The sequence below is a fragment of the Sarcophilus harrisii genome, chromosome 4 (genome assembly GCF_902635505.1).
Source record: "Sarcophilus harrisii chromosome 4, mSarHar1.11, whole genome shotgun sequence".
Classification (NCBI taxonomy): Eukaryota; Metazoa; Chordata; class Mammalia; order Dasyuromorphia; family Dasyuridae; genus Sarcophilus; species Sarcophilus harrisii.
Window position 1 is genome coordinate 72,490,324 of NC_045429.1, and position 25,467 is coordinate 72,515,790.

At 40.2% G+C, this 25,467-nt stretch overlaps 1 protein-coding gene across 1 annotated transcript in view; it reads right to left on the bottom strand.

Moving 5' to 3' along the window:
- Positions 1-25,467, bottom strand: part of NCF2 (neutrophil cytosolic factor 2) — a 43,177-nt gene that overhangs the window by 5,210 nt on the left and 12,500 nt on the right. The window contains exons 3-14 of the mRNA XM_012547726.3: positions 22,289-22,397; positions 16,441-16,575; positions 15,342-15,449; positions 13,868-13,927; positions 11,447-11,490; positions 10,624-10,765; positions 10,375-10,443; positions 8,203-8,278; positions 6,258-6,283; positions 5,520-5,671; positions 5,302-5,413; positions 290-467 (exon numbers count right to left, since the gene is read on the bottom strand). Coding sequence (XP_012403180.1) covers positions 290-467; positions 5,302-5,413; positions 5,520-5,671; positions 6,258-6,283; positions 8,203-8,278; positions 10,375-10,443; positions 10,624-10,765; positions 11,447-11,490; positions 13,868-13,927; positions 15,342-15,449; positions 16,441-16,575; positions 22,289-22,397 — 1,211 coding nt within the window. The remainder of the gene's footprint in view (positions 1-289; positions 468-5,301; positions 5,414-5,519; positions 5,672-6,257; positions 6,284-8,202; positions 8,279-10,374; positions 10,444-10,623; positions 10,766-11,446; positions 11,491-13,867; positions 13,928-15,341; positions 15,450-16,440; positions 16,576-22,288; positions 22,398-25,467) is intronic.

A 25,467-nucleotide genomic window follows, 5' to 3' on the forward strand; every position in this document is an offset into this window, starting at 1 on the left:
GATGGGGAAACTGAGGTTGAGTAGCTTCAGCCTTGGCTCTGTATATTCTAAATCGCTGTTCCTGCTCCTTTTTTTGGACTTTTTTGTCTGTCCCAAAATTTCCTAAGCTTTTGTCTATTGATCTGGGCTTCTAACTCTTGTAGGAGTTTATATAACTGGAAGCTTGCAGATGATCTGTCCTGTACTGTTTGGGCACTTGGTTAGGGGTCTAATATGGGTAGTAAATTATATAATTAATCATGGAAAAAGAACTTTCAATCAAGCCATTGGGGACACAAAGCCAGCTTACCTTTTGACAATACCATAATCACATCTCCGGCCAGAAATTCCAGGTCTTCTGGTTGGGAAGATTCATAATTGAAGAGTGCTAAAACTTGTTTTCCTTCTCTCTGTTGAGATTCTGTCACTTGGATATTGCCATTTACTGTCTCTTCTTCTTCTGCTGTTTCTAGAAAGCCTTGGTCACCCTGCAAGACCAAAGGTTCCATTTACCCCAGCTTGTACCTCACCAGAAAGAAAACCGACCATAGAACTAGTGGCAATACTCAGTACACCAAATCAAAATGGCAAGTTGGTTATAATTGAAGGGAAGTGACTTTAGGAATATTAAGGAATATTAAAAAAATATTTTTTAAAATATTAAATATTTAAGGAATATTAAAGAGCAGGAATATTAAAAAAAGTTATTGAAAATAATTTAGTTCCTGTCACCATTTCACAAAATATCAGTCGTCTGTGTGTGATAAATGGTCAAAGTGACAGGTAGTTTCTTGAGACATCATTTCAATAAACATTAGAAACACCAGTAGGGCTAAAAATGTTTGACTTTGTCCTGACTCTTGGACTGTTCCTAGTCCTGAAGGATTCATAGATAGATGTGAGCATGTAATATAGAATGAGAAGGTGTGGATGGGCTGCTATCTACCGATGGAGGGAGTATTGACCAATAAAAACACAGATAATTACTTACATTTATGAAATATTTTAAGGTTTATAAAATGCTTCACATGCCTGGTTTCCTTTGACTTGTGAAGTAGTTGCCATTATTATATCCTCAGTTTATAGATGAAGAAACTGGGAGTCAGAAAGTCTATTATTTTATTACAACTGGGGGTTTGCAGTCAAAAGACAGGTGATGAAAAAGCCTAAGTAAAAGTCTCCTCAATTTTAGAAGAGAGGGATTTGCTTATACCTGGGACCTTGCTTGTGCCATTTACATTCAGCTGGGGAAGGAAACTGGATCCAAATAATAATATTGATTTTATCAGGCCAATTTTCCAAGCTCATGAATAAATTTAATTTATAATAAATAATAATTAATATAAAATAATAATATTATATATTAATATAACATAATAAATAATAATTTAATTTATAATAAATTTAATAAATAAAATTTTCCAAGCTCATGTGAGCTAGGACCTGGTTGTGGGGCAGGTAAGGTGTCCAAAACAAGTCACAGGTTCATCAACATCAATGGGGCTAAAATGTTGGACCCTGACAGAAATTCCATTTTTATAACTCTTGGAGATCCAAAAGAGAATACAGATGAGTTACAGAATAGGAGAACATGTGGATAAAAGAATTGTGATCTGCCCTATTCCCAGGATCGAAAACACAGATCCATCAAAATGAATGGTTTGTGTACCATTCTGGTATCTTTTACATCAAGGAAGAGTGAACAAAGCCTCCATACACATTGGGTGCCCCCTTATCCCCTACCCCCAGTGTAGCAAACTTATAGGAAAACACAGACGAGGGCCAGCTGGAATTGGTGGCCATGGAATAATTGCTATTTGCATCATGGGAAAGAGCAACCAATATCCATGATTCACAGATTCATTCAAATATTGGACTATCATTTTCTACCTTTATCCTCACAAAACTTCCTCCTTTGCAATCTCGTGTTTAATCTATTTCTTCGCACTCTATATTCTTTGCAAAAGATTTCTGTCTGTTAAATGTCACCAAATCAACTCTTCCTTCATCTTGGGGATAGGGGGTGAAGGATGGAGAAAGGAAAAGAAAAAAAGGACCTGAGAAAGGAAATTTCCTTTAACACTAGAAACGTTTTCTCAACTCTTTGGCTGGCATAAAGCTGGTGGAGTATATTAATATTCTCCCCTGCCTAGTTTTCTACACTTATTTTTAGTCCCAGCTATATCTTTCAAGTCAAAGCTCTTCAGAAGACTTGTTCACATATTGCAATTTTTCTAGGCAAGAATAAATGCAAGTTCCATAGGTTAAAAATGCAGCAAAAAGCAGAATAGACAGTGGGAAGAGATTTGCTTAAGTTTTCAATAGCAATTTCAGGCTTCTAGATTGAAGAGCTGTGGGTATCAATGGATAGTAGGCCAATATAACTCCATAGTAGGCGTTACAGTCCTGGGTGGGTTTCTCACAATTGTGCTTGAGCTGGAGATGTCAGTTCTCTCCAATATTGGAGAGATGTCATCAGAAAGGAAACTGTCCCATGGAAGAACCTCAAAATGTCTGTGCTTGGTTCATCTAGTCGAAATAGCAAGTTGGCTTTAATTGAAAGGAAATGGATTAAAGGTTGTAGAATCTTTTCTTAAAAAAATCTCTTTCAGGGATTTGGTTCTTGTCACTTCCACAAAGAAAATAAGCTAGAATCTGGTTATAGGGGATTTAGGGTTTCCAAACATATGAGTTACAGGATTACATCAACACTGGAAACACCAGAGGGTCAAAATATTGGACCCTGTCAGAAATCCCATTTTTCTAACCCCTGGAGATCCAAAGGAGAATACAGACAAGAGTCACAGAACAGGAGAACATGTGGATAAAAGAATTTTGTTCTGTCCCAATGGGGTAAGTATCCCTAGTATTGAAAACACAGATCCATCAAAGTATGAGAAAGGGAGGGAGGAAGGGGGAAAAGGAAGAAAGAAAGAAGAGAGGGAAGAAGTAAGGAAAGAAGGGAGGGATGGAAAGAAAAAAGGAATAGAGGGAAGGGAGGAAGAAAAGGAAGGAAGGAAAAGAGGAAGGAAGAAAAGGAAAAAAGGAAGGAAGAAAAGGAAAAAAGGAAGGAAGAAAAGGAAAAAAAGGAAGGAAGGAAGAAAAGGAAAGAAGGAAGGAAGGAAGAAAAGGAAAGAAGGAAGGAAGGAAGGAAGGAAGGAAAAAAAGGAAGGAAGGAAGGAAGGAAGGAAGGAAGGAAGGACAGATGGATTTTGGGTAATGGCCAGTTGAAGGCAAAGTCCTTCCTTTCACCTTGGGTAAATGAGTTCATCTCTCTCAGTCTCAATTTCCCTACTGCCTAGCCTTATTAACTCTTTCTTGGACACATAGCAAAGGACAAAAATGGAGATTTCTCCAATCTTCAGTTCTTGACTCTGCTGCAGATTCAGGGTAATTGTAGGTATCAGTTTATCTTAAAGTCATAGAGCAACTTGCCCCTGCCCTCTGAGGTCAGTGACATCTTTGGCTGGGAAGAGCTCACTGTGTTCTTTCTTCTTCAGAGAGTTTTGTCCTCGGGTCTGGCCTTGCCAGGGAATAGTCATAGTCATGTCCCGGGAGGAAGAAGAAAACATCAGAGAAGTTGGAATCAGGACGCAGAATCCAATCCCAATCTTCTTATTTATTACTTGGAAGACCTAGGGGAGACGGCCAGATTTGTTTGGGCTCCAGTTTCCTGATCTGTAAAAGGGAGCAGGGATTCCCTTTTATGCTGCACGCCTGTGATCCCCTGTAAAAGGGGATGAAATTATTGACTTGAATGGCTGAATAAGTTGTGGCATTTTAGTGTAATGGAATACTATTGTTCTTTAAGAAACGATGAGCCGGCTGCTTTCAGAAAAGCTTGGAAAGACTTAACATGAACTGGTGCTGAGTGATGTGAACAGAACCAGGAGAACATTGTACACAGTAACAGCGAGATTGTGTGATGGTTATAATAGACTTAGCTCTTCTCAGCAATACAGTGATCCAAGATTATTACAAAACACTTGTCATGGAAATGCCATCCATACCCAGAGAAAGAACTATGGAGACTGAATGCAGATCAAAGCTTACTATTTTGATTCTTTTTTTTGTGTGTGTTTTTTTCTTTTTCTTGGTTTTTCCCTTTTGTTTTTTCTTTCACAACATGACTAATATGGAAATGTGTTTGAAATGTATATATACATGTATAACTTAGATTGCTTATTATCTTGGGAGGGAAGAGATAAAGAAGAGAGGGAAAAAATTTGTAACTCAAAATCTTACAAAAATGAGTATTGAGAAAACTATCATTATATGTAATTGGAAAAAATAATATACTTCTAAGTGAAATTTTTTTTAAATTTAAAAGAAATTCTTGTCTTTAAAGTCATGTTCAAATTATTATTCATGGCCATGAAATATGGTAGTGATTTTAAAACACAAAAAGTCAAATGTGGCAACTGACATCATGGGATATTGCGTTTTCAATAAACTTAAGATTTCAAGAGAAGCGAGGAATGATCCGGTCAAGCCCTTGAAAGTGAGGATCCTGAGCTGCAAAGGGTTAAGTTGAATCTGCTTGTTGGATTCACCATTAATATGCTAAGACCCTTAGAAGAGAGGGCCACCATGTTGTCTTTCAATAATTTTTTAATCATGTCCGACTCTTCAGGACCCTATTTGGGGTTTTTTTGGTAAAAATACTGGTTTGTCATTTACTTCACCAGATCATTTTACAGAGGAGGAAACAGGCAAACAGAATTAAGTGATTTGTTCATGGTTACACCCAGATAGTAAGTATTCTATGGCCAGATTTAAACTCAGGAACATGAGTTTTCCTGACTTCCACTGTACCCCTTAACTGCCCCTACACCATGTTGCCTAAGGAGAAACAAACTCAGCCATGCTGGAAAAATCAAATAAAAGCTTCCATCCATGCAGATCAATCAACTCATGAGCACTCGCTGCATTTCAAACCTGGGTGACATAGGGAGACCCAATCTCAAAAGTAGGAAAGAAGAAATAAGCATTTATATAGCACCTACTGTGAGCTAGGCACCATGTTAAATGCTTTACAAACATATCATCTTGCTATCTTCATTTTACATTTGTGGAAACTGAGGCACAAAGGTTAAATTACCCAATAGTGTCTGAGCCCAAGTTTGAACTCAGATTTTCCTAACTCCAGGCTCAGGCCTTTAGCTACTAGCTGCTAAAATAAAAAGTCAGTGGACAGGTTATTCTGGTGGGTTATTTCTAGTGGAAAGCAATAGATCAAGAATGATGATCTTGGTTAAAAGGAAGGATGAGTGAATAGAATGATGGAAGTGGAATGATGGAATCGAATGATGTTTTACTTACCACTGTGTGTTCACACCAGAGGGTCAGGCAATAGTTCTTTGCATCACTCCATGCGGTTTTCATGTTTTCCTCTGAAAGGGTGACAAGGTCCTTGTCGTCCCCAGGCCGATAGCTGTTAAGGGGTCAGAAGTAAAGTGAGAGGACATAATGGCACCAGAAAGGGTCATCAGCCAGGTTGCCCTGCCACTATCTCCCTCCATCCCCGCACAGGGACGCACCTCAGCTTGGTGTGCTTGGGGAGCAGCTCCAGTTTCTTGCACACCAGGTCCAAGATCTCACTGTAGGGAAGCCCAGGACGAACCTCCATGGCCACTGTGTACTTGTAGTGCACTTTGAGGGTGTACAACGTGGGGACACGGAGCTTTAGATCCTGTGAGGAGGTCAAAACAAGAGGTTTTTACCAGAGATAGATCTCTTGACAATGCCCTCGGGAATTCCAGGTTTTAATATCAGATGTCTTGGAATTGTGGTTTTGGAACTTAGCACTCATCTCTCATCTCCCATCTCGTGTAGGAATTCTCTCTGTTAGAATCAGGTACATCGTCAGTATTTACTTAATAAATGTTTATTGAGCATCCAAGAATCCCAAACCTATTCCTTTGGGACATGTGTTTGCAAAGGGCTGGGGAAACCCCCAATCCAAAGACTTGATTTGGTTGGTGTAATGCAAGGAATACTGAGTGGGAACCAAGAAGCTGAGTTCTAATTCTATGTCTGACACTGTCATTATTTGACATTTTTAAGAAAGACATTTTTCTCCTGACTCCACTTTCCTCATCTGAAAAATCATTGGAGAAGACTAAAAGGTAAAAAAGCAAAAAAAAGTAGACTAAGCTCCTTTCCAGCTGTAATATTCTAGGAGCCTAGGACTGGCTTCTTCCTCTCATTCAGTACTGGTTCCTATGGCAAACAAACAGATCTGTTCTCCCAGATGAAACCAGAAAGAAAAACTTTACCATCTGCTCTTCTGGTTGCTTCGTGCCTAAATGCAGGAGGGAAAGAAATAAGAAAACTCAAGTCAGTGAATTGTACCTGGCTAGCATCTATCCCATGCACAATGGGGCCTTCAGGGAGCCCTGGCTATTTGTTCAGAAAGGCCGCAGTCTTTATTTCCAATAAAATACTTCCTCTCTATTTTCCCGTCAATGGTAAATGTAGAAGACAATTGTTTTTGAAGCTTAAGTCACCATGAGACCTGCTTCAGCATAAACACTCAACTGAGAGTTAAATAAAGTGGGCTCAATTCCCTGTTATTCTGCTAACTTCCCGTAAGTCATCTGTTTCCTCATTTATAAAAATGAGAGAGTTGAATTAGGTGACTTTTTCTTCCCCAGACAACAGCTGCCCTACTTCCAATCTCTTCCTGACTTAGTCCAAAGAATTTTAGAAATTAGCTAGCTAGCCACAGTGGTATTGAAAGAATTTTGGATTTAAAATCACAGGGTCAGGGTTTCTGTGTGACCATATGCTAATCTGTAACATACTCTTCCTTCCTTCCTTCCTTTGTTTCTTCCTTTCTTTCTCCCTCCCTCCCTTCCTCCTTTCCTTCTTTCCTTTCTCCCTCCCTCCCTTCCTCCTTTCCTCCTCTCCTTCCTCCCTCCCTTCCTCCCTCCCTTTCTCCCTCCCTCTTTCTTTCTTTCTTTCTTTCTTTCTTTCTTTCTTTCTTTCTTTCTTTCTTTCTCTCTTCTTTCTTTCTTTTTTTTCTTTCTTTCTCCCTCTCTCTTTCTTTCTTTCTTTTCTTTCTTTCTGCAAGGTAATTGGGATTAAGTGACTTGCACAGGGTCATACAGCTAGGAAGTGTTATATATATCTGAGATCAGATATGAATTAAGATCTTCTTGACTCCAGAGCCAGTGCTTCATCTACTGAGCCATCTAGCTGCCCCATCGTCTATTATATCTAAGGATGCTTTTTAAACAGGGGATTTTGGTTCCCCCAGCAATCTACTTAAAATTCTCCCTTTTTTTGCTTTATTTTGTTAGAAAAGTTTTTCAAAGTAATACAAATCTATTCTTCTGTCCAGGAACATAGAATCATATTGATGAGCATTAAGGGACTCTTGCAGCCCTTCAGAGTTCAAAAACTCTGTTTGCTCCTCAAGTTTCCCACAGAAAGCAGTAAGCCCTTTGACATCCCTAAAATGCAAGAATTTCACACTCAATATTCAAATAGATCCAGCCTCTGCTCTCAAAAAACTTAACCAGTAACTGATATTTAACATCAGAGTGGCTTTGGAATTCGTGGAATTATATAAAACCAAAGCCTGCTATTTGAGATTGATTTCACTAGTCATTTTTTAGTCTGTACTTGACTAAATGACTAGTCCAATCATCTTATTTTTTATAAAAGCTCAGAGGTAACCTGCCCAAGATCACATTTTGATGCCAGATTTTCCCAACTCCAAAACCAATGTTCTCTATTATGCCGGGTTGTAACTTCCTAACACTCAGGATCTGGAAATTAACCAAGTATTTGCTGGAATTCTTTGTCAAGCGTGGTAGGGCGATAGGAATGACGGCCTCCATCAAGTGATTTGGGGCTTGTGGGGAACTACATTGTCCAAGAAATGAAGATGCTGGTTCTGGATATTCATAGAATATTATAAACATCACCTGGGATCACCTCCCAGATAAGAAAGTACATTGGATGCATGGGCTGACTCAAAGTCGTGCAGAGAGGATGTGTAATTATTGGCTGCAGGTGACTTCAGTTCTTGGATAGAAAGGAATCTTCTTTTTTTCCCCTCAGGCAAATGGGGTTAAGTGACCCAGGGTCACACAGCTAGGAAGTGTTAAGTATCTGAGACTAGATTTGCACTCAGGTCCTCACTTCAGGACTGGTGTTCTATCCACTGCACCACCCAGCTGCCCCAGAAAGGAATTTTCTAAGAAAGTCACTAACCTGAGGCTGGGTGAGGCTTTACAGGAGCTCTGGAATTGGGTGGTGCTGGGATGTCAGAATTTGGAGACGTTTCCTCCTGGACATGAAAGTGAGTGACAGTCAGTTCTGTAATAAAATTCTAAGTGATGAGACCAACTAGAAGTGATTTCAGTGAATAGTTGAAATAATGATAGGAGGACAAAAATTTGGAATGGAGATGAGCAGGTTTGAACTGGGGAAAATGTAAATGAGGCTGAAACAAGTACTAGAAACTCCACCAAATGCACCCCTATTGCTCCCCGTCCTTCAACTACAGCCAGAGACATTTGATGTGCAACTTATTCCACCCCTGTACCATGGGGGCTATACCCACAAGCTCAGGAGCAGAGCTCCGATCCTTTGCAAAAGGAGACATTTCCACACATTCTCAGAGGGTGCACAATCGGTCAAAGTATTTTCACATAATCTAGTATTCAGAGACCAACTGATTCTGAGGGGGATGGCAGAGTATTGAAAGACTCAAGTGGTCTTTTGTTTTGTCTTTCTATCCCTAGCATCTGAGAAATGCCTTCAATATAGTAAGTGCTTATTGAATTGAATTGAGAAAAAACAAATTTATTGCATGCTCTTAAAAAATCAGAATGCACTCTATGTCAGACGGGCTTGAAGAATCACTGAGAGATCAAGTAAAGCTAGAGGGGAAGTCAGGGAAGAATGGGAGAGCAGGCTTGTCTCAGAGAATGGGGAAAATAACACTTTTTTCATTGGGGCTTCCAATATAATACGGTGAGTCAAATTTCTCTCTCTATATCCTCCCTTTACTCACTATCTTTTTCTCTTTTTGTGTCTCTCTTTCCCTCCCTCTGTCTCTCTTTGTCTTTCCCTCCCTCTCTCCCCATCTCTCCCTCTCGCCCTTCCTCTCCCTCTGGTCTCTCTTTTTATTCTAGTATCTTTCAGACAACAAACATGTATTAACCACCTATATGTGACAAGCACTGTCCCTGGTCCTGGAGAAACAGACAAAAAGGGAATAGTCCTTTTCCTTAAAAATCTTGCTTTCTATTGGATGGAAACAATGCAGATACAGATAACTGTAGGGAATTGGTTTGGTTCTTATTTTTGCCTGTCCTTCATTTTTGAAGAGGATTGAAGTAATTACAATTACTTCAGGAGATAGTACATCTGTAACTAATGGGACAGGGGTTAAGAAAGGAGCTTATGTAGGAAGAAGCACTTATGCTTCAGCCTTAAAGGAAACTGGAGGTTCTCAGAAATGGAGGTGAAGAAGAGGAGCTTTTCAGGAATGGAAGACAGCCACTTCAAAGGCAGAGAGCTGATGTATGTGTTGGAGCTAGGGAATGGGGAGCAAATAGACCAGTTTGGCTGAAATATAGAATGTATAAAGGTGAGCCATGCACAATAACCACAGACAGGTAAGCAAGAGCCTTATTGTGAAGAGTTTTAATTACCAGACAAGTTTTGATTTCATTCCTAAAGGTATGTACTGGAGTTTCTTGATCAACATGTATTTAGGAATATAAATTTGACAGCTTTGTGGAAGACTTAAATAGAGAGAGGACAAATGAGAAAGGAAATAGGCTACTCATTTTTTCCAAGTAAGAATCACAATATTCCCTTCACCAAAATCCTACTCTGATGATACCTCCCGGCATGTAGAAGATCTGGGATCATATCAATACAATGCCATCTCTGGTAGATCCAACAAAACTAGAAAGATTTCCAGCATAGAGCTGGCAACAAGACTATATTGAGCAGATTTGAAGGTGTTCCTCTACAAGTCATCTATCAGATAATGAATTTTCTAGTCCAATAATTCACAAAGAACATCTAATTCATCACACATTCTTGAAGTCCTGAAAAAAAAAACCCATCACAATCACAGGGAAGTCTAGGAAAGGCCATGTTATAAATCTCTAAGACTAGTAATGCAAAGCCACATTTTGGTGAGAATTCATGTGGGCACCAAAGCACTATTTGACATTTATACTACGAGTGTGAATCAGTAAGATTAGCGACAAAGTCGGTAACAAATTCCACCAATGCCCCCAGTTTTGTATTTATTGTGTCTATTAGGTCCAATGTGAATCCTATCTCCTCTCCCCTTCCCATGCAGCTATTTTTGGATGGAAGAGGGACAAGAGTTAAGTCTTTTGAGCCCAAATATGCTTTTACCTGGTTTTGAAGTTGAGAACTGATCCGGAGTTCAACAGGTTCCAGGTAGTTACAGGGGACAAGTCCCTTCTGCAATATAACAATGCAAACATGAAAGAGAGAAGAGAGATCAGAGCCGACACAGCCATACACCACAAAATAGAAGGAAATCCAGGAAATTGCCCTTTGGGTTGTCCAGGATCAAGGTGGAGCGGCAGACAACAGGAGCCCATGCAAACAACACAACCAGCTCCCTGTCACACTGTGTACCTTCCCATTGAACATAACCGTGGCCCAGTTATCATTCCCTTTCTTCAGCACAAAGACAATGTTTCCCGGCAAGACTTGGAGCTCCTCTGACGTCTCGGGTGTAAACTCAAACAGCACCCGGTGTGCCTCTCCTTCCAGGGCCCTGAAGAGAGACCAGAAACACAACTAAAACCTCTGGTCCTTGGGGCAAGCAATTGAGAGAAGACAGTGGAGGGACCTTGGACTTCGGGATAAAAGGCCCTGTAGGAGAGGAGAGAACTAGGGACACTGGCCTGCCATAGACAGATACCCTGTCTTTGCTGGGGAAAACTTTCCTGGGGTAAAAGAGGGTTGCAAGGAGATCTTCTCATAGGTACTCGTCTCTTCTCATATGTACTAAGAACGTTCACCCAGTAGGTTTGTGGTTGATGACAATTGTTTTTTGCTCAATGTTCAGCTATGTTTTGACAACATCTTCATCCAATATCCTTTCCACTGGATGCTAGTGCTAGATACAAACCTCCCTTCTCCACAATGTTGTCCAGTTTTCCCACAGTTGTGTTGAATCTAGGATCAGTCATACCTAGGGTAGAGTAGCTGGGGCTTTACCCCTAAGATATTGAAATTTAGAGCATGCTTAGACTCCAGTTGAGGTCTCCTTTCTTTCCATTCCAAGTGTAAGAATTTCCATAACTGTTTTGTCTGAACTCCAACAAAATTCCAGTTAATTTTAATATTGCTCTTAAATTAATCATTTTTGCTCTCCAACAGTACAGTATAAAGTCTACTTTGAGACTTTGAACTGATTTATTCTCTAGGTTTAAGTATTATTGATAGTACTTACTTGAAGATTTCTGGTGTTTTGGGTCTTGGGGGAGGTTCATTTGTCTATTGAGAGTTGAAGAGAAAGGAATAATAATAAATAAAGGAAAGGAAAAACAATAAGAAACAAAATTATTTAAATTAATAAAAATTCATTCATCTAAATTTACAAATTGCTTCCCTCTTAACAACTCTGTGAGTTAGACTAAAAAAGAGAGAGGGAAGGGAGAGAGGGAAAGAAAAAGAGAGAGCAAACTATTAATGATAATGCAAGTTTTTTTCCAGTCTCAGGAATCCACAGAATGTATTTCTGACTATCAGGAAATTCCCTAGGGAAGAGAACAGCAATCTCAATGTACACTGGAAAGCATTACCTCCCACGAACTTTTCTTAGTAAAGGTTTAACCCAAGCTGAAACCAATTTGAAGCCAAGTTCAACTTCTAGCTAAGTCATTTGTCAAAACCTGCATGATTCCCTAGAAATGTTATTTTGTTAGTTAACCTTTGTTCCTTTTTTGGGGTAAGTCCCAGGAATTTTCTTCTAAAGACATCAGCTTACACCATTCCCAAGTATTCAAAATAATTCTTGGAAAGAACAGTCACAGAATCACAGAATTTGAGATTTGGAAGAGACTTGGCTTTTATGTAGTCCAACAACACATGAAAAGAATCTCCATGAAAGGAACATACTCATAAGTAGTGCTTGGGCACATCTAAGGGAGAACCCACCAACCTTCTAAACTCATTCCACTTTGGGATCATTCTTATGGTCATGAATGAGCCTAATTGTCTTATTTGCAATTTTCACCCATTGCTATGGGTTCTACCTTCTGGGACCAAACTGAAAAAGCCCAATTCCTCCCTCACTATCCAAGTCTTTTCTTCTCCAGGGTAAATATGACAATTCCTGATTCAACAGCATGAAACTCCCTGCTTCAGGTACATTTTTCCCACTGCCTAATGACTCCTTTGTCTGTGCTAGGTATGTTTCTCTGAGGCATTACTCTTAAGAGTTTCTCCTTTATTCTTATTTGGCTTTATAAAATAATAGTTGTAGCTCTTTCAACTTAAAAAAATTTAGTTTTTAATTAAGCACTTGTTGATTTGCTTGATCTAAAGTTTGCATATTGTTTTAAGTTGTATTTTTGAACCTGACAGCAAACTTGAGAGGTAGCTATCACAGCTCTTATTCATCCTCTTTTACACATGAAGAAATTGAAGACAAAGAAATTAAGGGATGATAGCCATGATGTGGCTATCAAATGTCAAGATTTGAAAATGATTCCAAGTCAAACACTTTCTCAACTATGCCATGGGGCATTTCTTTTTTTTTTTTAAACTTCATTTATAAGTTGTAAAAAGAAACATTAAAAAAGCCTCTTGTTGCTTCTCTTTCCCCTTCTCTCAGTCACCACGTATTTGGCTACTTTCCATGTTAGTAATACTCTGGCCTCTAGAGTAATATTCTATGGATTCAGATGCCAGTTTAGAATGAGGGTCTTCCTACTCCTGACATTCACTTAACTTGTCTCATTTCCCATTCAAAGTCTCTTCCCTACACAACAGTGGTATACATTCCAAACTCAGGTTGTTCAGTTCATAACCAACTCTTCTATTTTACCTGAGTGAGAATAGAAATTATTCTTCTTTGGAGTCCTGGATGTGTGCTTGTTAAATCAACTACACAACAACCAGAAGAACAATTTAAAAACAACATTGTTAAAAAAAAAAAAAAAACCTTGAAAAACTTAAGAACTCTGATTAACACAATGATCAACCATGTCATCAATGGAACATACAATTATCCACCTCCTGGCAGAGAGGTGATAGACTCAGGATAGAGATTGAGACTTTAAAAAAAATTAGGGTCAACGCAAAAATTTGTTATAAAGATTTAATTTTTTTTGTGTTCTGTGGTGTGGTAGGAAGAGTAGGAGGGAAAGAGGGTAAATTTTTGTTCAAGGAAAAATTTTAATTTAAAAACAACAAAAAAAAAATTATCTGCACAGTGTCTTCTGTGCTTTGTAGATGAGTGAGACCAAATATCCGAGAACTTTATTCATCCAAAGTGTCCAATAGATTCCCTTAATCATTCTCTGACAGGGAAGAAATCAGGAAAAAGAGATTTCTAGGAAAAGTCTTTTTTATTCAACAGGTAATTTTCTAGAGAGAATAGATAATAAGAAAGGGCTTTTAGGGGAGGCAAGAAATAGATGGCAAAGAAAAGCAAAGCTAAGTTTCTCTTAAGTAGTAAATCCAGCTTCAGAAAGATTTCATATTAAGAATTTAGATGCTATAATCCCTTTGCCAAGTGACATTTAAAAATTATGAAGATCAGAGAGTAACCAAAAACATCAAGATGTCATCTTGTTGGAGCTTTGAATCAAGAAATATCCATTTTGGACAACTCCATACAAATGAACAAAGTTTAGGGGAACCTCACCTGGGGTTGCAGAGGGGCAAATCCTGAGAAACTGTCTTGATCCACCACAGATGCTACAACCTGAAACAGAGAAGAGGGATATATAAAGATTCTACTCTCCCCGACTTCACATTGTTTTTCCTTCTTTTTCGCTACTCTGGATTAATCTTCAAATATAGCTCCCTTGGATATTCAGCTCTCACAACAAGGATTTGGGTCACTGGCCACACAGATATATATTTCAGTAGTTAAAACAAATTCCCCTTGGGACCAAGACTACCTTTTTTCATGGTATCATGGAAAAGCTGCACAGGCAGGGATGGGGACTCAGAGCTAAATCAGAGCAATCAATATTTTAGTCAAATCTGCCAAAGTCAGAAATTCTTGGGTCTGCCCAGTTATATAATGCAAGTGTTCTGGCCAAAGGCTCACCATAGCTAAATTTCAAGGGATTTAAAAAGCTGAAAGGGCTGGTTTCTAGTGTTCAATTGTGATTACTACCAATTAAGTGAATATTGTAACCCGAAGGTTGGGAAGATGAAAGCATCAAGGTATTTGTTAAAGGAATTTCAGAAAACTATTCATTATCATTCTTCAGCCACAGCCGTAGTTGGTCTTCCTTTTAGCTAATCAAATAGCCACGGGTAACTAATTTTTACATAATTTTAGAGAATAACAGGCTTGGCGGGATCACAGTCCCTTCTAGTCCAACAATACACTAAAACAAACCCTACTACAATATATACAATAAATAATCATCCAGCTTGTGCTTGAAGACATACAGAATGATAGGGAAACTACTGCCTAATGAGATAGCCCATTCCGCTTTTGGATAATTCTAATTATCATTAAAAAGTTTTTTTTTTTTTTAACTCAATTACTCAACTTAATCCATGATTACAAGAATTGGGAGTTCTATTTAATAACAGAGCCAGCAATTCACCCATACCTGTCCATCCTTTGTGACTCTTGTCCATATTCTCCCAAGAGTTTATCTCAGGGGGTTCACTGGATGTTTGGAAAGCCTTCCTCACTTTCTCCTCTCTAAATGTGCTCCTTTAGAATTTGTACGTGTTACTTCTAGTATTACGCCCTAGGATTGAACAGCATAAGTCTATCCCCTCTCTCACATGGTGTAGTAACTGAAGAGCTCTTATGATTCCCTTGAGCTGGTCCTTATGTAGCATGGACTTAAGACCTGTCCACATTCTGGTTGCCCTCCTTGGGCTTTTCAATGTCCTTTATTTGATTTTCTCCCAAACTCAGATTGGGAGGTATAACTAAAAGGAACCCAGCGGGCAGGTCCTGGGATCCATCCTAGCTCTGAAATTCTGATTCTGTGATCCTATGAGTCCTCACTTCCCATCCCATCCCTTAGTCCCTTCTCCAGGACAATGACCACAAGGAAAATGTCTGCTTCCTCCAGAGCCTGTTCTACCTTGTTGTGTGATTCAGGCTACAGAAGACCTATAGCAGAGTCCTTGCCCTGACTTACCGTAGCTTTTCCCAAGTAATCCTTCTTGGCCAGCTGAGCCACCTGCTTCTCATTAGGTCTGAACAGTTTTCCCACAGGAATCACCACTGGATCAAACAGCTTCTGTTTCTATGGGACAGAAATCATATGTGTTGTTGACATGATCAGGTGGCTGAGCTTCTCTTTGCAGGGGGATTCAGGGATGCAGAAAGGCCCCAGGCTCTCCTCATTCTCATTCAGAGGCAGAACCCAGACATAACACTAAACTCTCTCCCCAAGTCTTAGAGACCTTTTAACCTGATCCCAACACTTTTATTGATTTCATTCCTTAATAATCCTAAACTACCCTACGAGCAATTATTAAGGGCAATTCCTTATAAATGAAATTAAAATTTTTATGCCATCTTTAAACCCAAATCTGGGTTATTTCTACCATCTCCCCCCACCCTAATACCTAAATATTCTAATTATACCTATTCAAAACAGGCTAAATAGCCTTACTTTAAGCTCTAAGACCTTCCTTCACCCTATTCATCTTCTCATCCAGATTTGATCTCTCTATTCTCAACCACAATTTTTTTTAACGGTTGTAGAGGCAGCCAGAAAGAACTTACCCCAACATTCAGAGGTGGATTTACTTTTCCAAAACTCAAGATTTTCTTCTGAAAATCTGGAGAGAACAGTGAAGTGCTATGGATTCCCCCCCTCCCCTCACTCTTTAGTGACTTGTGAGATAGTTGATCTCATAATCAAGAAAATCAAAGTTTAAGTCTTATCTCTAACACAAACTGGCTATGTGAACCAGAGCAAATCACTTAATTTCTCTGGGCAGTTCCCCAAGTGTGTGAGTACTAACCTACATTGATAGATAAGCGTTTCCTCTCTAGGAAGCTGTCTATGCCAATAAAATCACAGGACTTGTTCCTTCCTCTTAAATGAAGGATTCATTTTCATTTTAAAACTCAATACTTTTTTTGTGAAATCATTCTGGTTAGACAAATTCCTTGGTCCAAGAACTCAAGTCACCACCTTCAAAATTATTTGGTCTTCACCTTTCCCAGGGTAGGAAAGAAGATTCATTGAAAAGCCCATTCACAGTCTTGCCGAGAGGGACCCTTACCCAGACAGCTTCCATAGCTTTGTCAATTTTAGAGTGTCTAGCTTCTGTCTTCATGCTCATGGCCAATGCCAAATGCTCCTCCGCTTTCTTCCATTCTTCTTTCTTCGCATGAATGAAAGCGATGTTATACAACACCTAGAAAACCATGAAGTGTCTCCATTAAGTTTGGGGGTACTTTAGACATAGAAACCATAGAAATGGGAATTTTGCAACAGAGAGTAGCCCATATTGTTTTTTTAAAAAAAAGGCAGAGTCCATCCCATGGATCCCATTATGGAATTTTGATCTCCATTGGAGGAAAAAGTACATCATTTGTTGTTCTCAGTACCGCACTTAAGACCATGGAGGTCACCTGTGGGAGGAACAACATCACTTCCAGAAATGAGCAGAATCAGCTTGAAGATCAGAGCCATAATTACAAAGGGAGGACAGAAGGGTGTAGAGATGCTGTCAATTTGGGGTATGTTAATCCAAAAATATGGAGTAGAAAAATCCAATATGCAGGAAGTCAAAAGAATTGCCTTAATGATAAATTTCATTAAAGACATTGAAAGAGAGGGCAGCTGGGTGGTACAATGGATAGAGTACCAGCCTTGAAGTCAGGAGAACCTGAGTTCAAATCTGACCTCAGACACTTAACACTTCCTGGCTGTGTGACCCTGGGCAAGTCATTTCACCTCAATTGCCTCAGCAAAAAAAAATGTTGAAAGGAAGCTAAAGCTCCTAGTGACTAATTTTGCTCTTTGGCATCTTGGCCAAAAGATGGCCACGGGTCGCTCCAAGTCTGCATTTACAATGTCCAAAAAACCTACTAGTGCAATAGACTGGGGAAACTGCTTGGGAGAGGAAATGTGGCTGAGTTCTGGATCTTACTCGTGCCCTTTTATTGATCACATTGAGAGGACGTGTGGCTTGCAGAAGGACCGTCTTTTGGCCTATTGTCTTCCCTAATTTTTTTGTCATTACTACTGATTTGGGTCATTCTTGTGAATGACAAGTGAAAAGTCAAAGAGAAATGTCCATGCCCAAATCCAGCCCCAGCCCCAGCACAGGGACTTTTCAAAAGTCCAGGCTCTATCAGGAGCAATTGCTCCTGACCTGGCCTTTTGATCATCCCCATGGCTGGGAGTCTTAGTCTCCTTCACCCTTTTCACCATCTCATCCTTGTTCCCTTTCCTCCATCACCACAGGCTTCAACTCCCTTTCATTTTCACATTCCTCATCCAGCATAGGCTGGATATCTACTTGGTAGAGATGCTTTTGAGGCATTTATTGGAAAAGATGGGGGTGCTGCCTTCCATACTTGGAATCCTAGAATTCACCACTCGGCATTTAAAGCCATTTACAATCTGGTTCCAGATTATTTTCTCCTACTTATTCTACCAAAACAAATTCCCATTATGACATAAAACAATAAAAATTAATATTTGTAAAGCACTTATTATATACCAGACACAAGCACTATACAATTGTTATTTAATTTGATCCTCACAACATCCCTATGAGATAAATGCTGTTATTATTACCATTTTGCCATTTCCTTCTCTAGTTCATTTTAAAATGAGGAAACTGAGTCAGACAGAGATTAACTAACTTGTTTAGTCGCACAGCAGGTATCTGAGGTCAAATTTGAACTCAGGTTTTCCTGCGGGGCTCTATCCACTGCACCACCTAGCTGCCCCAACCTATTGGTTGACATATCAATAACTGACTGGCCTCTGCTTGAAAATCTCCACAGAGGGAGAACCCATCACTCTTGAGGTGATTCCACTTTAGGATGTTTAAAATTGTTAGGATGTTTTTCTGGAGATCAAGTCTAAATTGGCCCATAAAGTCAGTTTTAATTCATTGCTCCTGCTCCTTCCATCCTTTGGACCCAAAAAGTCTAATTAAGTCAAACCCCACTTTTACAAGGCAGCCCTTCACTACCTTTCATCCTCACTGTACCTTCATAATAGTCAAGGAGTTGGACTCAAAGACAAGGTTTTTATTCCTAATTGCTCTCTTAGCCCTTCAGCTGTCTGATTTATAAATGAATCAGGATATTTGGCCCCTCTTGACTTCATAGGACTGGGAAGAGAGTACGTGAAAATAAGTGAGTAAAGGACTTAAAACTCCTGCAACATCAATGTTGTCTATCAATGGCGGGTCTCAGGACTTGGAGAGCTTCCCCTCCTAGGTTGCTGGGTGCCTTGTGCAAATGCCTGTGGAACAGTACAACCAGTATGGTGGAGCTCTGGGCAAAGTTTGAGGGGAGAGTGGAGGGATAGGAGGAGGATGGGCTGTCATGGTGGAGCTCTGAGCTCTCTTTCAGGGTCCATTTCTGCCAAGTCTGGGGAGCAGCTGCCCTCTCCTAATTTGACATATGCTCCAGGGAAATCACTGGGACCAACCTTTACTCTACATCTGCAAAGGAAGGAGAACTTGGGTTTTAAGAAATCAAATACCATTTGGTTGTTTTCTCCAACCCAGTGGAATAGTGTTTCCATGGAGTTCAGTTTTGTTGCTCTGTTAGCCTAATCATTCCCAAAGCTACTGATTCCAACTGAGAAGTTGAGTCTCCTTGGCCATGGAGTGGTGAAGTGAGCTTCCCAGCTCCAACAGCAAAGCTTGATCCAAAACACACATTCCCAGGAGCTCAGGCTGCTCTTGGAGGACACTGAAGGCTCTATTTTTAGGGCTGGTTAGAATCAGACATGGGAAAGCTCAGTTTCTCATGCCTGAGAAACAAAAGAAAAAGCTTTTCTTGGAGATTCTTCTAAATAAAGATCATAGTATCCTACAGAGAAAACTGGAAAGGACTTTAGAGATGAGCTTGTCTGACCTCCTCATTTTACAGATGGGATTAATTAACTCGACAAGGTCAATCAGGTAAAAGTAGTAGAATCAAAATTTGAACACAGTCCTTTGACTCCATTTTCAGGCTTCTTTTTTATTATACTATACTGTCTCTCAAAGACCTGTCTCCCCTCCCCCCCCCCCACACACACTCAATAGTATTTTATTATTTTCAATTACATATGAAGATTGTTTTCAACTTTCACTTTTATAAGATTTTGAGTTTCAATTTCTTTTCTTCCCCCCTCCACAAGATAGCGAGCAATCTGACAGAAGTTTATACATGTACAATGGTATTAAAACATATTTTCACGCAAGTCATGTTGTGAAAGAAGAATCAGAACAAAAGGGGAAAACCACAAGTAAGAAAAAAGGTGAAAATTGTATGCTTTGATCTGTATTCAGAGTCCATAGTTCTTTCTTTGCATGCAGATGGCATTTTCCATCATGAATCTTTTGGAACTGTCTTAGCTCCTTGTATTGCCGAGAAGAGCTAAGTCTATCAAATCTGATCATCCCACTATGTTGCTGTTACTGCGTACGATGTAGACTGTCTTAAAGAAAACTGTATGTGTCATGTTGATGAGTGGGCTGAAGAAAGCACATGATCACGGGGAAGCAAAACCATTTAGCTCTTCCTGATAAATATGATGACATGATCTTCATGAATGAGCACAAGGCTATTGTTAAACCCTCCATAAAGGCGGGTGCTTTGAGTCCTTTCAGCAGTGGGGAGAGGTGGGGAGATGCTAAGTGATCCACAGGGATCCTTCTGACCAATGGTACAGATTTGAAAACACACTAGAGAACTAGGATTGAGATTATATGGGCTGTGACTTTAGAACAACCCATTATTTTATAGGAAATAAAATGTTGCCTTTGGAGTTTCAGCTAGGCACCCATCCTTGCAAGAATGTAAAATCATGTTGTCGTTTGTTTGAATTTTATTTGCTTTCTCATTTTTTCCTTCTTAATCTGATTTTTCTTGTGCAGCATGATATTTGTGGAAATATGTATAGAAGAACTGCACATGTTTAACATATATTGGATTTCTTGCCATCTGGGGGAGGGAAGGGAAGGAAAAAAATTTAGAACAAGGTTTTGCAAGGGTAAATGTTAAAAATTATACATATATATGTTTTGAAAGTATAAAGGTTTAATTTGAAAAAGAAAGTAAAATAAACTCTCACCTGTATAAAAAGTATAATATCTTATCCAGATGGGGGAAGGAATCCCAATAGAACTAGACTTACAATATGGAAACCTGAGTTCAAATCCTGATTCCAAAAGTGACTAACTGTGCTATCATGGGGGACAAGTCAGCATCAGCATCATCATGTCTGGGAAGCTTGATTTCCTCATTTGTAAAGTGTGGACAATACAATTCCCATTACTATCCTCGCAGATCTGGTGTGAAAAACATCTGTATAGATGTGAGTTACTCTCAGAACAATGATCTGATTCCCTGAACCTCTTTTTCAGTTAAAAACAACACCTTTTTCCTGACTCTTCCTGTTTGAAGAGAGAGATATTTTGCATTCACTAGTAAAACACTCGCCAAGCATCTATTATGCACCAAACACTGGGGACACAGATACAAAAGATAGGATCCTTCCATTTTTTTTTTGGAGAGGAAAGGGGAAGGAGGTAGAAATAGCACATGTTCACAATTAAGACTATACACAATGTTTAGAAAATAAAGACAAAGTGATTCTGTTGGGGGTAGGAGGACAGGACACTAATCAGTAGGAGAATTAGAAAAGACAAATTGAAGATGGTACCATTTGAACTGAGCCTTAAAGGAAGATGTGTGTGTGTGTGTGTGTGTGTGTGTGTGTGTGTGTGTGTGTGTGTATGTGTGTGTGTGTGGAGACCCAAGAAGCAGAAGTGAGCATTCAAAGCATAGGAGGAAGGGAGCCTGTGCAAGGACATGGAAGCTGGAAATGAAGGGCCCAAATCTGGGAAAAGCAAATTACATTTTTTTAATACTTGTAAAGACCTTAACACAGCACCTTAACACATAGTAGCACTTAATAAAAGCTTGTTATTTTCCTCTTTCCTTTTCCCAGTTTGACCAGACTGCAAAGTGAAGGGTAGTAATAAGGAAAAAGTCTTGAAATACAGGCTGGAGCCAGATCGGGAATGCCTCTAAATTCCAAATTGAAGAATATTTCTTTTTTTTAACAACTAGCATTTATATACTACCTACTTTGTGCCTATTTCTGTGTTATGTGCTTTACAAATCATATCAATTGACTCTCACAATAGTCATCTTACAGTTGAGGAAACTGAGGTAGCAGATGAGATGATTTGCACAGGTAGTAGTCACACAGCCCCAAGTGTTTGATACACAGGGAGATTCGGGGTTGGAGTCATGGGCTGTGACTATGGATTGTAGAACAATACTTGATCCAATGAAACTAGAGTTTCTTGTTGCTGTTCAGTTGTTTTTCTGATTCTTTGTGACCCTATTTGGGATTTTCTTGGTGAAGATACTGGAAAGATTTGCCATTTTCTTCTCCAGCTCATTTTATAGATGAGGAAACTGAGGCAGACAGAATGAAGTGAAATGCCTGGGGTTTCTGAGGTTAACTTTGAATTCAAGTTTTCCTGACTCTAGACCTGGTATTCTATCCACTGAGCTACTTAGCTGCTCTAGAGTATGGAGACCTGAATTCAAATCCTGATTTCAGCAATGATTATCTGTGCATTGTCTGGAGCTGGATTTGAACTCAGGTTTTCCTAATGGCAGGCTTTGTGCTCTAACCCCTGAGCAGCCTACTTACCTTGTTTTTCATATCTATTTTTGTTTTTCTTTTCAAGGGGCTGTCAATAGCCACTGAAAACTCTTGGGTGGAGGAAAGTCACTTAGGAGCCTATGTGAAGTATAAACAGTTTTATTCTTTATGGAGACACTGCTGCAGGGGTTCCCTGGGAGATCCAGAGAGAGTTCTTACAGATTGTAGCTGTTACCCTCCTCAGGTCTTTTCCTTCCACTGCCCTCCCTTACCTCACAGGCAAACAGCTTGAACTGCAGCCCCAGGATCTTATAATCTATCAGCTGGTTCCCTCGGAGCTGACTCAAAGCTTCTTTCAAGTCTTGAAGAGCTGAGTCATATCTGCAAGTAGAGAAGGTTAGTCAGCAAATTCAAGGCACTTTACCTTCTTGGATGTTCTCCCCACTTTTTCCAGTGTGTGTATGTGCTCACACAAGCCCCCCTTTTCCTCCTCCAGTTTCTCTTTACTCATTTAGATCTGCCCTTGGTCTCTATCACATTCTAACTGGAGCAAGGCTCATTTGCGTGACCTGGAATTCCACCCTCCATTCCCAGCAGGTTCTAAATTCAAGGTCAGAAATGGATCTTTTAACCTCGGTCTCCCTTTGCATTGAATACAGTGTCATCTATTCATTTAGGAGTAGAGAAAAAACGGCAAAGGTGTCCCACTGCACCCAGGGCCATCTATCTGCCACTGGACCCTGATGGCTCTGGAGGGGAAAGTGTGGCAGGGGACCTGGCCCAGCCCCCCGCACTTCAATCCAATTCACTTGCAACTCATGGCATCACCTTCCTGCTGTGATTTGAAAACAAACTGGGGGGGGGGGAACTGAACCTATCATTTCACTGGCATAGTGAATTTCTAGGGCAGGGGTCCTCAAACTACAGCTCACAGCCAGATGCAGCAGCTGAGGATGTTTATCCCCCTCACCCAGGGCTATGAAGTTTCTTTATTTAAAGGCCCACAAAACAAAGTTTTTGTTTTTACTATAGTCCAGCCCTCCAACAGTCTGAGGGACAGTGAACTGGGCCCCTATTTAAAAAGTTTGAGGACCCCTGTTAGGGGATGCAATGGATAGAGCGCTGATGTGAGGACCTGAGTTCAAATTCTATCCTCAGACCCTTACTAGCTGTGTAACCCTGTTTGTTTCCTCATCTGTAAAATGAGCCGGGGAAGGAAACAGTAAACCACTTCAGTATCTTAGCCAAGAAAACTCCAAATGGGGACGCGAAGACTCAAACAACTGATAAACCTAGTGTGAAAATCCCCTCTTCCAAGCTAGATTAGCACCTTCCTCACATTTATAGTCTTCTTCTTTTCCTGACTCAGGAAAACCTGAAGCCAGATGTCCCTTCGGACACTTCCTAGCTGCTTGACCCCGGGCAAAAACAAAACAAAATAAAACAAAACAAAACAAAACAAACCCCTATCTGCCCCAGTTTCCCCATCTGTAATACGGGGGAAATATATTTGTAAAAACACTTAATAAATGCTTATTCCCTTCCCCCTTCCTTATACCCGCTATGTCATAATGACACTGAATATATGAACTGGATCCAACAAACATGGATTCAAGGGGAAGGTCCCTCCCCGTGTCATCCCCACTGGTCTCCAGAGGGAGGAATGTCTTGGCTCTGGACTGGCCTATTCACCAAAGCCGAGCAGCGATGCTATACAACACCCCCATCCCACCCCCACCGGGCTCGCTCCTTCCCTTCCTCTCAAGCTGTTCTTGGGTCTCAAGTTACCCCAAGGTCAGTCTGTCTTTCCCTGTCAGCACAAACGCTTCTCCCTTTCCAGCAGCCCTGATTTTGGCTCCCTTACACAAAGCTGGCTGGAGGCTCCACTCACTGTAAGTCAAGGGGCAGCAGCTTTCTCCCCTCCCCACGCCCTTCCCCTACTGTTTCCATCTTCCTTCTTAGTGCTCTGAGTCAAAGAGCTGAGTCAGAGTGAGCCTCCTTGCCAAGCAAGAAATGTCACAGCCTGATTTAGCTCCAAGGCTGTGGACACCCACACTCACTCCCTCTGACAGCGCACCCAAGTTGCAAAGACAGCCCCCTCCTGCCCAGGGCTTTTTCCCTCTGTTGGATCCCACTCATTTCTCCGCCTTTGAAGCCTTTTTGTGCTTTCTCTATAAAAACCAACCAACCAACCAACCAACCAACCATCGCCGCCTTTTTAATAAGGATTCTGTAATCTATTTGACTCTTGATTTTTGTTCCTTTCCTCTTGCATATGTTCTTTACAAGGAGAAAGAACAAAGTTCTTTGCTTCTGTGTTAGAGAATGGGTCTCTATGATCTGGGGGATGGGAGAGTCTCACTTATTATTACAATCATTATTGAATTAATATCAGGGATGTGGGCTGACAAGATCAGGTTCCCTCATCTGGAAGGAGGAAGAGGGATATGAAGCTGGAGACACTCGCAGAATACCTCAGCCCCTGACTCCAAAGGAATCCCTGTGTCTAGCCTTACCTGACCCTGCTCATGACTGCAGCATCCCTAAATACTCAGGAATGGCTTAGTCTTATATTGAAACATCCGGCTCCCTTATGGGCTGCTGGGGTCCAGGATATACAGGTAGACCCAATTTCCTGGGACCCTGAAGTATCAGGATTGTCAAACATGGGGGCCCTGTAACATGTAGGTTATTCAGTAACCCCTAGAGTAAGCTTACAGTTATTATGTCTGTGTCTTTGTTCAGTGACATCTCGAATCGAAGACAATTTATTGGGTTACTCTGATTGGAGTCACAGCAGAGAGCTGAGTTTTGTCAACTCTATTAGATTTTTCCAAAGGAATCTTGGCTCTTCTGCTTACTGTGTGACCTGGACAAATCAATTCCCTTTTTTACCTTTTTTCTGGGAATATAATGGAGTGAAACAAGCCTTCTTATAATCCTGTCTCTAATTCTTATGATCTGTGTAAAGCTGGGAAGGTGAATTAACTTTTCTGGGTCTCAGTTCCTCATCTATATAATGGGAGGACTAGATTCCTTTAACCTATCATCTTATGATCAGTTCTTTCATCTGTAAAACATGTGGGTTAGATTAGATGACGTAACTTTAAATTCTCTTTCAGTTCTAAAATCGGATGATTTTATGATGCCTCAGGGTCTTCTGTGGAATTTCCTATGTTTCTCACCCAAGAAGTTTAAGAATGTCCCTTTTTAGCCCCTGCCCAGTACATGGGGTGTTTTACAATCTGAAACAGTGGGAAATAGATGACCTGCCCTTTTCTATGTTGTCAACTACTAGAGTTCTCCCCAAAATTTTATCTCATGGCCTAACATGGCGGGAGTCTGGTTGCTCTATGGGCCTTGCCAATATTTTTGGTAACTGTCAAATGTGCCCTTCTAAGAGACCCTTTTGAGAGGGACTTGGCAGCTAGTTTAGGATCAAAGTGTAGCA